Source organism: Alosa alosa, chromosome 15 (assembly GCF_017589495.1).
Source record: "Alosa alosa isolate M-15738 ecotype Scorff River chromosome 15, AALO_Geno_1.1, whole genome shotgun sequence".
In the NCBI taxonomy this organism is placed as follows: domain Eukaryota; kingdom Metazoa; phylum Chordata; class Actinopteri; order Clupeiformes; family Clupeidae; genus Alosa; species Alosa alosa.
In genome coordinates, this window is record NC_063203.1 from 20,930,569 (window position 1) to 20,944,248 (window position 13,680).

Sequence of the window (13,680 nt, forward strand, 5' to 3'; positions counted from 1 at the left end):
ACAGGCACAGTGGAGAATGGAGGGAGAACAAAGCAGGTAACACTCAGTGTATACTTGGGACAACACATTAAGTAAGTAGCAGAAACCTAAGCAAGAGGCCATCTCCAGCAAGAGGCCAGCAAGAGTTTTACATACCCATACACAGCCAACCATTTGCAAGGCTGGTTGGGGGTGCCACAAGTACACAAAAAAACTATAACAATAACATGAAGAATGATTTTGTTGGGGATTACTTTCAGAGTGATCTATGCCCTATTAACCTGACTACACTTTTCAGTTATCCAAAAAAGACATTTGTCCTACTTACAAAGATAGCTGACCTAATGAAAGGCAATGCCCTCTTGTCACGTCAGTCTCTTCCATGCAAACTTTGCTATGTATTTGACAAATTACTTGGCAGATAAAGCAATCAAAATTATTACACCAAGAACACCAGCACGAAATGTAAAATTACTGAAAACTAAATGAACTGAAACCGATCATCAGTTGGAGCAAAAACTCCTGTAGGCTACAGACGCTATACTGTGCCACGACCACGCTCGTGCCACACCCGCCTACTGCTTGTGCCACTGTCCCGTTTGGAACAGTGATAGTGGCACAGGACTGGGCTGGCAAGGGACACAATAGAGCCACGCACCAGTAACAACAACAACAACTTATAATAGTCTAGGTTTTGCTCCTACTGCTTCCCCTGAAATTCATAACTGAAATCCCCTCGTTCACGAGTCGTGGACACTAGCCTACTTCATGTCATGTTCAGCCCATGGTCAGTTCATAACGCCATAAAACTCGCCATCTAGCAAGCTAATATATATCAGGTTTAAAGACAATAATCACATTAATTTCCTCCATTTTTCACCTGAAGAGCGTTAATCACAAACCCATTGATAACCAGCACATCTGAATATAGAGTTACCATGCTGTATGAAATGTATTTTATCAAGATAAAGTTTGTGTTCCCCCTCATAGCATGTCTAACGTTAACACTATGTATGTGAATGAGCTGACTAGCTAACGCAATCCAGTAAAAAATAAAAAATAAAAACCTGTTGACAACCAGCCTATCATCTAAAGTTGCCCTGCTACAAAAGGCTAACCAAATGTGTTTTGTCTGAAATTCATTATTGACGTTATTGGCATTATCTGGAAAAAGCGCCGCCATTGTTTCCTATGGAAGTCTATGGGAGTGTCGTCAATCTGTTTTTCTACCGCTCTGGCAACTCCTAGCCGCCCTCAGGTTCTATGCAACAGGGAGCTTCCGGCAGGTCGTCGGCGATAGGCATGGCCTATCCAAGGCGTCCGTATCACGGGCTGTGCAGGCAGTGACGGACTGCCTGCTGCGACTGGTGCCTCTACACGTCGGCTTCCCCACCAGAGAGGAGATGACGGCGATCCAGGGGCATTTCTTCCGAGAGCATCAAATTCCTCAGGTGGCCGGAGTGGTGGATGGCACGTTAGTGCCCATACTGACACCCCACGATGATGGTCACATCTATATTGGCAGCAAGGGGTACGCGGCCATCAATTGCCAGCTGGTGTGTGACCACCGGGGCATCATCCTTGACGTCGTGGCGAGATGGCCGGGCAGCACGCACGACTCCTTTGTTTTCAGGGAGTCCGCTGTTGGTCGGCAGGGCAACTGCGTCCAGGGATGAGTGGCGACTTCTCGGCGACAGTGGGTACCCCCTCCGGCCATACCTCTTCACACCTGTGGCCAACCCTGAGGACAACCATCAACGTGCCTACAATGAGGCCCATCGTCTGGCCAGAAGTGTGGTGGAAGGCACCATCGGGCGGTGGAAAATCAGCCGGGGACTCCTTTCAGTCCGCTGCGAGTCGTGTGTGTTACCAACAAATCAGCCGGGGACTCCTGGTCTTCAGTCCGGCGGATCCAGGACTTTTTTTAATGTTTTGGGTTGCTCCTTTCCCCACAGTCACAGTGTCATCAATCACCACCAGTGTCACTGCAATGTTACACAACATTGCACATTCTCCTGTTGCCTGGCAGAGCTTCAGCCAGATGGGCCAGGCCTACCTAAGGAGGAGGCTGAGGCTGATGAGGGGGGAGTCCGTGGTCCGGACATTACCAACCTCAATGCACTACATGGCTGGTTTTGAGGCCCTTAAGCGCAAAATGACGTTTGATCCAGGAATTTTTTTTAATGTTTTAGGGTTGCTCCTTTCCCCACAAAAAAAAAATCACAGTGTCACCAAAGTCACCACCAGCACATAGATTCTACTTTGGTAAAGTACAAATACGTGGAAAATTTATTTAAGTACAGTAACAAAGTATTTGATGAGGCAGAAGGCAATTAATAGTAGTTATAATCCTCCCTAAAATGGCAGTAGTTCTGTATAAACAAATAAGTTCAGGGTTTATGCTTTTATTTTGTAAAATGTAGTCAGAAAGAAGCATTATTACATCAAACAACTCAGGTTTTGTGACCAAAGAAATACTTCTGAGCTTGTGTACGACCGATCTGCCAGCCACGTACTGCTATAAGACCTGTATCTGTAGGAAGCTTCTTGGTCCAGTATACTGTATTGTCAAATCAGCGGGCACATTCATGCAGCGCAGATCTGGCTAAACAGATCTGGCTGAATCTTTCAATACAAGTATGTCTTATGTTTAGCCAGATCTGCGCAGCGCTGATTCGGTCGAACGCACCCACCGATTTGACGATACCAGACCAGAAAGCCACGGAATTTTCTTCCTACAGATACAGGTCTTGTAAAACCGTCTTTTAAAATAAACTCCCGGTACACTAAGTTCCTGATGCTTCATTTTATGTGTAGGGGCCCGATATACTACTGCAGAAGTATGGTGCCATTTTGAGCATGATACGTGGTTAAAAAGGTTCCTTTTGGATACGTTTAGCAGCCTTCCCTAAACACTTCCACTATTAGCCTTTTGGCTGGTGGCGCTGAAGCCAGTTAAACTCGGTATTACTTGGGACAACATAGTCTATAGAGAGCCGAAGTCACGCTCCTTCCGTTTCGAAAAAGTATGAACGGCAGTCAATGGCAAAAGAAAAATTATTTTCTGGTCCCGATTATTTATTATATTATTCGTAAAAGTGAATTACAACATTGTGAAAGATCGTAATTCCAACGACTACAAACCAGTCGCGCTGGTGAGGTTAACCCATTCACAGCCACACCAGATTGTACAACCATACAAGCAACAGGTCTTATTTGAGCTTCCCTTGCCGATGAAAATACCATGAGTCAGAGCATTAAACACATCAGGTAAGTTGTATTCGTCCATAGACTGTGCATAAACTACTGTTAAGTGACATAGCTGGCAGCAAGATGTAACAGTCAACTAGCATAACAGCTAGTCGTATCGTTTCATTACGTTGGTGACGTACATTGTTCGAGACAAGAGATGTAGTCAACTGAACGGATTCGCACAAAACTAAAATAACTTTTAAAGTCTATCGAACAACAGTACTTTATTGACGTAAAAAATTGTCTTAAATTCACAGACATCATATGTGAAATTCATGGCACAATTTGAATGGGGCCAAAAAATAATTGTTATCTCTCCATTGACTCCTGTTCATATTTTTTCAAAGATAGGTCCCATGGACCGGAAGTATAAGGGCGTGACTTCGGCTATCTATACAGCTCGACAGCTTAGTTTCTGGAAGTAAGTTTCCCACTCATTTCTCCCATCGATGTCTGGAAAAATCTGAAACTAATGAGTTTTAGACCGAAACTCATAAAAATACAACATATCATTTCCAGAAAAAACAAACAGAAAATCCAAAAAGGTCAAAGGTATAAGACTGTGTACCTATTTTCATTTCCAAGCGAAGGAACTACTGATCCCATAAACCACCACGCCTCACTGAATAACCGCAACCGTGAAAGAGCCATTTGAACAACTTCCAATCTGATGACAGCCAGCCACGCGGGGACTGCCCATTTCCCTGACGGTCCATTGTTCCGACCTTTCAATAATCTGAAAAATTCCCTTTGGTCCGACAGCCCAGTCCGATATCCCTTAGTTTCGAAAAAAACAAACCCTCTGTTCCACTGAATTATTTTTGGAATCTGATCCCTTATCATACCTGTTCATTCTTACTCGACTTATTGTGACTAAATTAAAGATGGCTGCAAACGCTAAACTTCGTTAAGATACTGTCTGTATAAATCGTCTCTAAAACAGTGATTTATTTGCATCGCTAGCCCGATGCCGAAGCACCACCATTGAAAAAGCTGTTGGTAGCATCGGCTAACTAGCGCCAGATTTTGGAGTGCAGGGGACAAGATGGGCTATGAGACATACGTTCACACTCGGTATCATGTTTCAACACACTTTAGGTCAATATCACAACGGAATTCTCCTTTAAAAAGCTACATTTCAAACTGCATTTGCTATCTTACACCTGGCGTCAAGCCAGACACAAGTCTAGTTCCTATTTTATACCAAACACAGTGATTGCGTTTCGCCAATTGCGCACCCACAAGCGGGTTTCAAAGTCAAAATAGGTTTGGTCTGACGTGTAGTCAAGAAAATACTATTTTAATGGCACTAAAAATGATAACACCACTGACCAAGAAAAACCATGGGGCTGGTTTCCCGAAGCCTTAGCGCTATGTAGTTTTTAAGCTCAACATTAAACTCTACCTTAACATTTTCATGAATTTCCCAAAAGGTACTTTGCTACGAATGTCTTTTGTATGTCATTCGTTGGTAAGAGTGGTCTGGAGCACTCTGAACTCTCTAGCTGCACCTTAGCAATGTTTTGACTCGCAACTCTAGTCGCCACCACTGTAGGCTACAGCAATCTTTAGAGATAACTGTAGCGCATGCATCTCAAATATCGTACAATATCACTGTTTTCTGATTTTCTGTAAGAAGGCTAATTAAGGAAATGTTTTCCCACAAATAATAAAATGTCCATTTGAATTTAATTAAAAGCTTTATTCTCCTCTTTCTTGCTTTTTTCTCTACCATCTTCTATGTTTAATGTGGGATGTTGCTTTCATTGACAAAGTTAACCAATGGCACAAAAGACTGAGTTACGTCAGTAATTAAATGAGGCTGCTGGTCATTCAGCCGTGATTAAAAAACAATTAAATACTACTATGACATCATAAAATTGTTCAGATATGTTTGTTATATGGAGTGATGAAGGATGGCGTAATGGGTAAAGGTGTTAGGGGGTTATAGCTGGTCATATCGACAGATTGCAGATCGCTTGCCCCTCCAGACTTCATGAAAACTTTGTTAATTAAGGGTAGATCATATCATTTCTAATTTTTATCTATGTTCATCCATGTTGAAGTAGCCTAAATATTACTAGAGATGTGATGTGTTGTTTATAGGAATTGTAGTGGATGGAGATGGAATGCTTTATTTTTATTCACATAGCAGGTGGCAACACCATGTGACGGTCATGTCATGTACTGCTCTATGGTACATGTACTTTCAGTGGTATTTCCGTGTTCATCAGTGGAAACCCAAATATGGTAGGTCTCTAAGGTGGAGGTTAAGGTATAAATTAGCCATGCTGTGTTCACCATAAAACAAAAGGTAGGCACTGAACTGCAACTCAGATACAGCTTTAAACATCAATATGTGAATATAACTGATCAAAAATACTTTTATGTCTTACAATATAAAATGTTACTTGGTATATTATTGTATGTGGATGCTACATGTGAAACATGCCTGAAGTAATGGGGAACTTATCTACTTCTAAATTCTTTATTCTTTCTGGGCTGCAGGACTCAGGAGTTTACAAGCATCAATACTTCTTGTTGGTGTTTGTCCTTTACACCCTCATTATTACAGTCAACTTAACTTTGATTTGTATTGTGACAGTGGATAAAAGTCTCCATGAGCCCATGTACATTTTCATCTGCAATCTGTGTGCAAACGGACTCTACGGGACTGTTGGTTTTTACCCTAAATTTTTGCTGGACTTGCAATCTGATATTCACACAATAGCCCACAGTTGGTGCATGATTCAAACGTATGTTATTTATTGCTCTGCATTAAGTGAAATGACAGTTTTAACAGTGATGTCATATGACCGCTATGTGGCAATTTGCAGACCACTGCAGTACCACAGCATTATGTTCCCACGTGCTGTGTTAAAGTTGCTTGTATTAGCCTGGGGTTATTCTCATTTGGCAACAGCAATAGCTGTTATCCTTACTTCTAGAATACCCTTTTGTGGATCACACATCCATAAACTATTCTGTGACAATGCTTCAATGGTAATGTTGGGGTGTTATCGGGCAACAGCCAACCATGTATGGAGTATGGTGGTTATTTCAGTATGTCTTATACAGTTTGTTTTAATTTCAATTTCTTATGCTCATATTGTCCATGTTTGTATATCATCTAGTGAGGGTAGAGCAAAGTTCAGTAAAACTTGTGTGCCTCATATTGTAGTTATGGTCATATATATTGTGACTGCATTGTTTGATGTATTTTACAGCTGGGATGGTTCAGTAAATCTTCCAATTGGTGTAATGTGTCGTTGGCTATACAATTTCTGATTCTTCCCCCACTATTAAACCCATTAATTTATGGCCTCCAACTTCCAAAGATTCGAAAAGTACTATGTAGACAAAGTTGTAAACACAAAGTGTGTTGTCTTAGAAATAATGCATGATTGTTGTTTGAACCATGTCCTAGTTTGATTATCCTGGTCTTAAATTAAATGAAATATACGAACAGCTTTACCTGTGTGGACACACTGTGACTGTAAATATATTTTATTTCATTATTATTTATTTTACTCTTGCTTTTACTTTTCTTCTACTATAGTTACTATATTTATTTATTCATGTTACTTGATCACAATGTGGAATTAATATAGCCTACTTTGGACAACATAAGTTATAAAATGTATTAAAGCAGAGACAAAGCAAAGTTGGCCACATTTATATAAGAGCTTAATGCATTGTCAACAAATTGATGTTGTTTTGGCCTATATTTACTTTCTAATAACAATAAGACATAAAATTGTCTTGAATTATGTACTTTGTCCGTATATTGAATATGTTATATTATTATTTTTCCATATTGGCTGAATTTTGTGAATAAATGGTACTATACAAAACTAGATGTACCGCATAGCGGTACAAAATATGACCGCCGCTCAGTCATGTACATCCGTTCCGCGAAAATAAATCACACTTCAATTTGTCTCCATATTTTACTCCATCCCCCACTCTTGAAACTTTTGTGTATGCTTGTTTGGCATGCCTGAGTGTGTGTGTGCAGCTGCACAGAAAGTAGCCTACTGGTGCTGAAAAGGTGAATAGATTGTAGAATAGCCAAAGATGTAGCATTGTTATAAAACCTTTAAAATCTCTAAACAATCACAAGAAGGGCAGTTCATCACAGTTCATCCATTGCAACTGGATTGATGAAAGGTCACTTACACCTGTAGGCTACATTGTATTTGGGAAAAGCAAAAGGTATCAGCATAATTTATTTATGCATGTATGTATGTATTTATTTATTTATAAACAAAAACATCTCTGTCAGTTCCATGCCGTTTTCAACAGCTATCAAAAACAAAGGTCATTTTTGGATGGATGGATTTTTTGTGAATGTTTCTTTTTCTACATAAGATTTTAGTCATCTTTAGTTCATGTAATACTTTATTGTCAATGCAAAAATTAAGTAGGCCTAACAGTAGTCTGAAACGTTATTGTTAATGCACAAATTAAGTAACAGTAGTCTGAAACGAAATGCTGTTTTACATCTAACCAGTGGTGCAAATAACTGACATGTCCAAATGGGCTTTGATGAAATGAGTCGCTAGACTGTTCATACACATTTTAACAGGCCAAAGTTGAAGAGCTGTTGTCCGTTATTGTTCGTGCAAATATAGGCTGATTCATGTTCCCTTGCATTGTGTAACTGAGGTCCATGGCTAGTCTGGCTTTCACCAGACCAAGCTCAATCTTTTAAGAAATCAAAAAAATAAATAGCGGGCAGATCAGGCTGGGTTCATCCAGCCTAGTCCATAGGCACCCGATATTGTTTCATTTTCGATTGAGATATCCACGCTCTGGCTATTCTAAATGCAAAAATGCATCAGGGAGTTATGACAAAAAGCTGTTAGCTGTAACTAACAAACTAGATCCTAATAGAAAGCTGTTAGCTTCCCAGTAGCTTAAGGTGTGTTGCTAAAGCAGCCATAATGAAATGAAGGTGTCATTGTTTGGATACTTCACACCACATTGTTTGGATACTTCACACAACGCGTGCTTTTTAATTTCACAGACTACAACTACCAAGCTGGAATCAAAGCACATTGATTCCCCTCACACCCTGCACGCACTTAAAACAAAATAAACAGGCTTCTCAGTCTCCCGCATGTATAGGCAAAACTGTATTAGACCGGTGTAACGTTGGTAAATCTTCTATTGCACAGAATGATTTTTGTAGCACGTGCAACAAATTACATTACATTACATTACATTTGGCTGACGCTTTTTAACCAAAGCGACTAACAACATGGTAAACAGTAAGTTTTTAGAACAATTCTCACAATTTTAGGACAGTTTAAAAAAAAAACATTAGAGTACAGTAAGAATAAGTCGTCGGGGTGAGTGCTGTTTTTAACAGTTACTTGTCAGTTTAAAAGCGGCTGGTGAGTGCTAGGATCAGTAAGACTTGTTGTAAGTGTTGCTATGAGTAGGTGTTCTCTAAAGAGCTGGGTCTTCAGGAGTTTTTGAAAGTGGAAAAGGATGTCCCTGCCCTTGTAGGAACTGGCAGTGTGTTCCACCAACGAGGAACAACAGATGAGAAAAGTTTGGATTGGCTTGAGCGTACGGTGGTAGAGCTAGGGCGTCGTTAGATCAGAGGGCGCAGCGGTCTGGAGGTAGTGTAAGTCTGTATGAGGGCATTCAAGTAGGTGGGAGCAGAACCGGAGACTACTTTGTAGGCAAAGCGTTAGAGACTTGAATTTGATGCGGGCAGCCATAGGTAGCCAGTGTAGCTGGATGAGCAGCGGGGTAACAAAGCAGCGGGGTAACAAATGACAGTCAAAAGATACAATTACAGTGCTGCTATCAATTTGCTTGGTATAACCGCATTTATAGTTTTCTACAAATGCAATCAATCAAATTGGCCTCCATCACTCAACCAACGCTTAACGTAACATTACCTAATTCCTTATTGATATTATAAGATTAGCATTACCTGCAGTAAAACCAAGCATGTCCGATAAACATCCTCAGATTTATTTAGGCTTCATGTGAACATCGTCCTATCCTAGTGTTAATTTAGGTCAGGCGAGGCGAGAGGAAATATGTTAGATCAGCGACCTTTTTTTTTTTTTCATGACTAAGGCGAGGCGATGGCGAGGCGGCAGTAATGTCCTGAAACACTGACTAAGACTATCTTAAGATGCATTATTTTTGACGAAAAGACGAGACTAAAATGTTTTGCATGAAATAAGAACTAAGATAAAATCTCTCTTCATTTTCGTCTACAAAATGAGAAGACAGAATATCTAGCTGTTATGTTTTCAAAATATTCGAATGAGTTCATAATGCCCAACAGCTTTCCTGTAGGCTAGTCACGTGCTGTTGCTGCAACCCTGTGGCTGCAACACCTAAAGTACATGGAACAAGAACACTGGAGATTTCTGCCAGAGTTACCAACTAACTACCTAATCTTTATGCCACAATGCTACATACCCAGAAGTTGAAGCTTCTCTCATACAAATTAACATCCACCAGAATGTCCATACGAAAATGTTCATCATGTAATGTCAACTATTTAACTAGTTAGACTGATGATGCAAAGTTTCCTAGCAAGTTAGCTAATATGGAAAGTTCGCTAGCAAGTTAGCTATGGCTAAGATGGAGAGTCTGTTTGGGGAATGTTGTGTTTGAAGCATATAGCCATCTAGCGGGAGTAAAACATTAATACTTTGGTCTCGACAGTGTTTCTCAAACTTTTTCAGTTTCAGGACCACTTAACTAACCCTAGCTAAAAAAAAAAATGTAGATCTACTTCAACAGTAGCCTATAATTAGTCTACACTATAGGCCTACTCACTGAACCACCTTTGCTTATTGTCTTTGCACTTTGCTTATTGTGTGTGATTCATACTGTATGATTTAAACTGGCATATCTTACATAGACAGTGTTGCAGAACTGTTTTTACATACAAGTTGGTTCAATATTGCAAACAACATTGCAAAACAACTCATCTATATTATATTTTACCACGCCTGCTCAACGGACCACTTGAGATAGCTTTAGGACCACCAGAATCCCGGACCACACTTTGAGAAACACTGGTCTCACTTATATGACAGTGGTCCAGTCAAATCTTTACTGTCTATGGTCAAATCCCAGCCGAGCTATAACTGAAGGGTTCAGATGCAAAAGCCTCTAAATGCCACCTATGTCAAAAATGAGATAAAGATGGTGAGGGGATGCTCTCCACACATAGTATACGCTAATCAAATAATTTAACTTCTAAACCCACTAAATACCACTCCTTTCCTGGTCTGAAATATCGATTTATAGGCAAAAACCTATAGGAGACTGAATTTAAATGCTCATTTAAAAGAAAAGTGGTCAGACGGATTTAGAACTGAACTCTTCAACTGTAGCTCGACTTACCTGTGCATGTAAACATACTGACTGACAAAAAATCAGAATGAGTAATTATAACAGACGAGTAGCCCTGTGGACACACAATATTGTTGGAAAATTGAGATGTGTGAAACACTATTTGACTCAAATGGTAATCAGAAATAATTTGTTATAAAAAAAGACTAAAATGTGTTGACTAAAACTGACTAAGACTAAGATACCTTTAGTTTTCTTATGACTACAACTAGACTAAAATGACGAGACTTTTAGTTGACTAAAACTTGACTAACAAAAAATTATATTTGAATGACTAAATATGACAAAGACTAAAAGGACATTTAGGTCACAAGACTAAGACTAAGACTAAATTAAAAATAGGTGACAAAATTAACACTATCCTATCCTTATTAGATGTTCTCTGCGGTAAACTACAGTCCTGTAGGAAGCGTCCATTGTTTTTCCAACCCACTTTTAACTTCCAACAAAATTACGTCTCACTGCAACGATGCACCATCTAGTGGACAAACGACTACTTATCGTCAGTACTGGAAATGCAGCCATGATGATGATAATGAATATTTGGCTTTCTTTTAATCCTACTGAATTTGTAATTATGTATCGGCCGTTCTAATACCAATAGTATGTGGGTGCCTGTGTGTGAGTGCATGTGTATGTGTGCACCGCCATCCACAGGCCAATGAGTGTACAGTCACTAAATGTACACATAACCTAATATTTTTAGACCCCCCCATGGATGAAATTCTACGAAACTTGGCATACCCCCAGAGAATGCCAGGTCAATCATACACATAACATTTGGTGCAGTTCTGAACATCTTAACTGAAGATAGGGCGATTAAAGCATTAAAAAAAAAAATGAGTTGATTATAGGCCAGGCTGATGTGGGCCCTTGAGACCAACATACCATAAGATTCTTCATCCTCATAATTCAATTATATTTAGAAAAATCATGTTATAGCCTGGCCGGGGGACAAAACATTTTTCCGTAAAATCTAGGCCATAACCAAACAAAGGAGGACAAACCAGAAAATGACAGACCAAAAAAAACTTTGACAATCCCTATATTACAGGGTGCATGTTAGCCTGGCTCAAAAGGCCATGTTGAGATGGACCAACTTTTCGCAAGTGCATGTAGCAAAAAGTATGTTGAATGTAAGTGGATGCTAAAACAAAACAAAGAATAAGACGGCAGCTCTCCAAAGCGCCAAAGGCCCAAGCGCCAGCCCCCCCTCAGGGGTGCACCGTGTACCCTTTATACACCTGCTGGTTAGTAGCGTAATGGGAATGCCTTAGCCACGCCAGCAATTACCTGCAAGGGAGACAGAGAGAGAAGAAAGCGCACAAGCAGGAAGAACGGCCTGCAGCCTGCAGCCGTCACACCCACCTTAAAAAATTCGGCCCCCAGTTGAACCCAATTAACATGAAATTAATGCAATAATAATAATAATAATAAAATAATAAAAAACTAAACTAACAAAAAGTACAACAACAACCCATGTAAATGTACCTCCCAAAAATACCCATTTTTACCGGAATTCATCTCTCGCACCAGCTCACCAGTTCTAACACTCCAGCAATCGGGATCCTATGAAAGCAAATTAAGGATTTGGAAGAACAGCAAGTAGGAGGAGAGGAGAATGCGGAAAAAAGAGAATAAAGAACAATTGTTACAGTTACATTTACATTAGTTTTACTCTATCGGAGCACGTGATAATGTATCAGCCAGTACATTATCAGCCCCGCAAATGTGTTTAATTTGAAGGTTGTAGGGCTGTAATAAAAGAATCCAGCGCATCAAGCGCTGACTTGGACTATGTAAGGAATGAAGAAACGTCAAAGGATTGTGGTCGGAATAAACGACGACTGGTGCTCCACCACCCACATACACATGAAAATGTTGGAGACACCAAATTAAAGCCAGTGTTTCCTTCTCAATAACCGAATAATTTCGCTGGTGTACATTACATTTTCGGGAGAAGAAACAGACGGGGTGATCCACCCCGTGTGTCTGCAACAACACTGCTCCGGCTCCGACATCACTTGCGTCGACTTGAACTATAAACAGCTGATCAAGCTGAGGAGCTGCGAGTACTGGAGCAGTGGTTAACAACATTCTGGAAAGCCTGTTCACATTTCTCCGACCAACAAAATTTAGCTGAAGCCTTGAGCAAATTAATGGCGCGACAACGGTTGAGAAATTTGGACAAAAACTCCTATAATAGCCAACCCTCCCTAGAAAGCGCATTAGCTCTTTTTTCGTCGTCGGAGGTGAGAAACGTTCAATGGCCATTATTTTTGCACTGAGAACACCAACTTTCCCGTGACCAACCTCTTTTCCCAGATAAGTGACTGTAGCTCTGGCAAAAGCGCACGCACCCGCACCAAATGCTGAGCCCAGGTATCAGCTTTTTATTCATAAGCCTTTGAAAAGTGGCAGGAGCGTTGCGAAGGCCAAAACTCATTACAGAGTAAGAATATAAACCTGTTGGAGTGATAAAAGATGTTACTTCTTGTGCGCGAGGTGTTAATGGAACTTGCCAATAACCTCGAAGCAGATCAAATTTGCTCACAAACTTGGCAGCGCCAACCTGGTCGATGCAGTCTTCCATACGAGGAAGCGGGAAAGCATCAGGCTTTGTGATTTTGTTTAATTTACGGTAATCCGTGCAAAATCAAGATGTCCAATCTGGTTTACCTACAAGAATGCATGGTGAAGCCCAACTAGAGAAAGAAGGCCTAGCTAAATCATTCTCTAATAGATATTGAACTTTGGCTTCCAATTTTTGCTTTTTTTCTAATGGCACACGGTAAAAACGTTGCCGAATAGGCAAAGCATCACCCACGTCCACATCATGTGCTATTAAGTGTGTGCGAGAAGGAGAAGGAGTATCACCAAACAGCATGGGAAAATCATCAATAATTTGTGCCAACTCCATACGTTGCAATGAAGACAAATGCCCCAACAACGGTTCCAAATTTTCCAACGTCTCAGAGTTTTTCAATCTTGGTTGCATGCCTGCCGTATCGGGAAATTCCTCTCTCTCCGCTGCCACCGAGGAAAGGCCAGAAA

General features: G+C 40.4%; 1 protein-coding gene across 1 annotated transcript; it reads left to right on the plus strand.

Moving 5' to 3' along the window:
- Positions 1–5,616: 5,616 nt before the first annotated feature.
- LOC125307871 (olfactory receptor 14J1-like) lies at positions 5,617–6,635 on the plus strand. Its single transcript, XM_048264005.1, is given in 3 exon segments — positions 5,617–5,882; positions 6,069–6,444; positions 6,447–6,635. Coding segments are annotated over 3 exon segments (768 nt in total). The 5' UTR covers positions 5,617–5,679.
- The last annotated feature ends 7,045 nt before the right edge of the window (positions 6,636–13,680 follow it).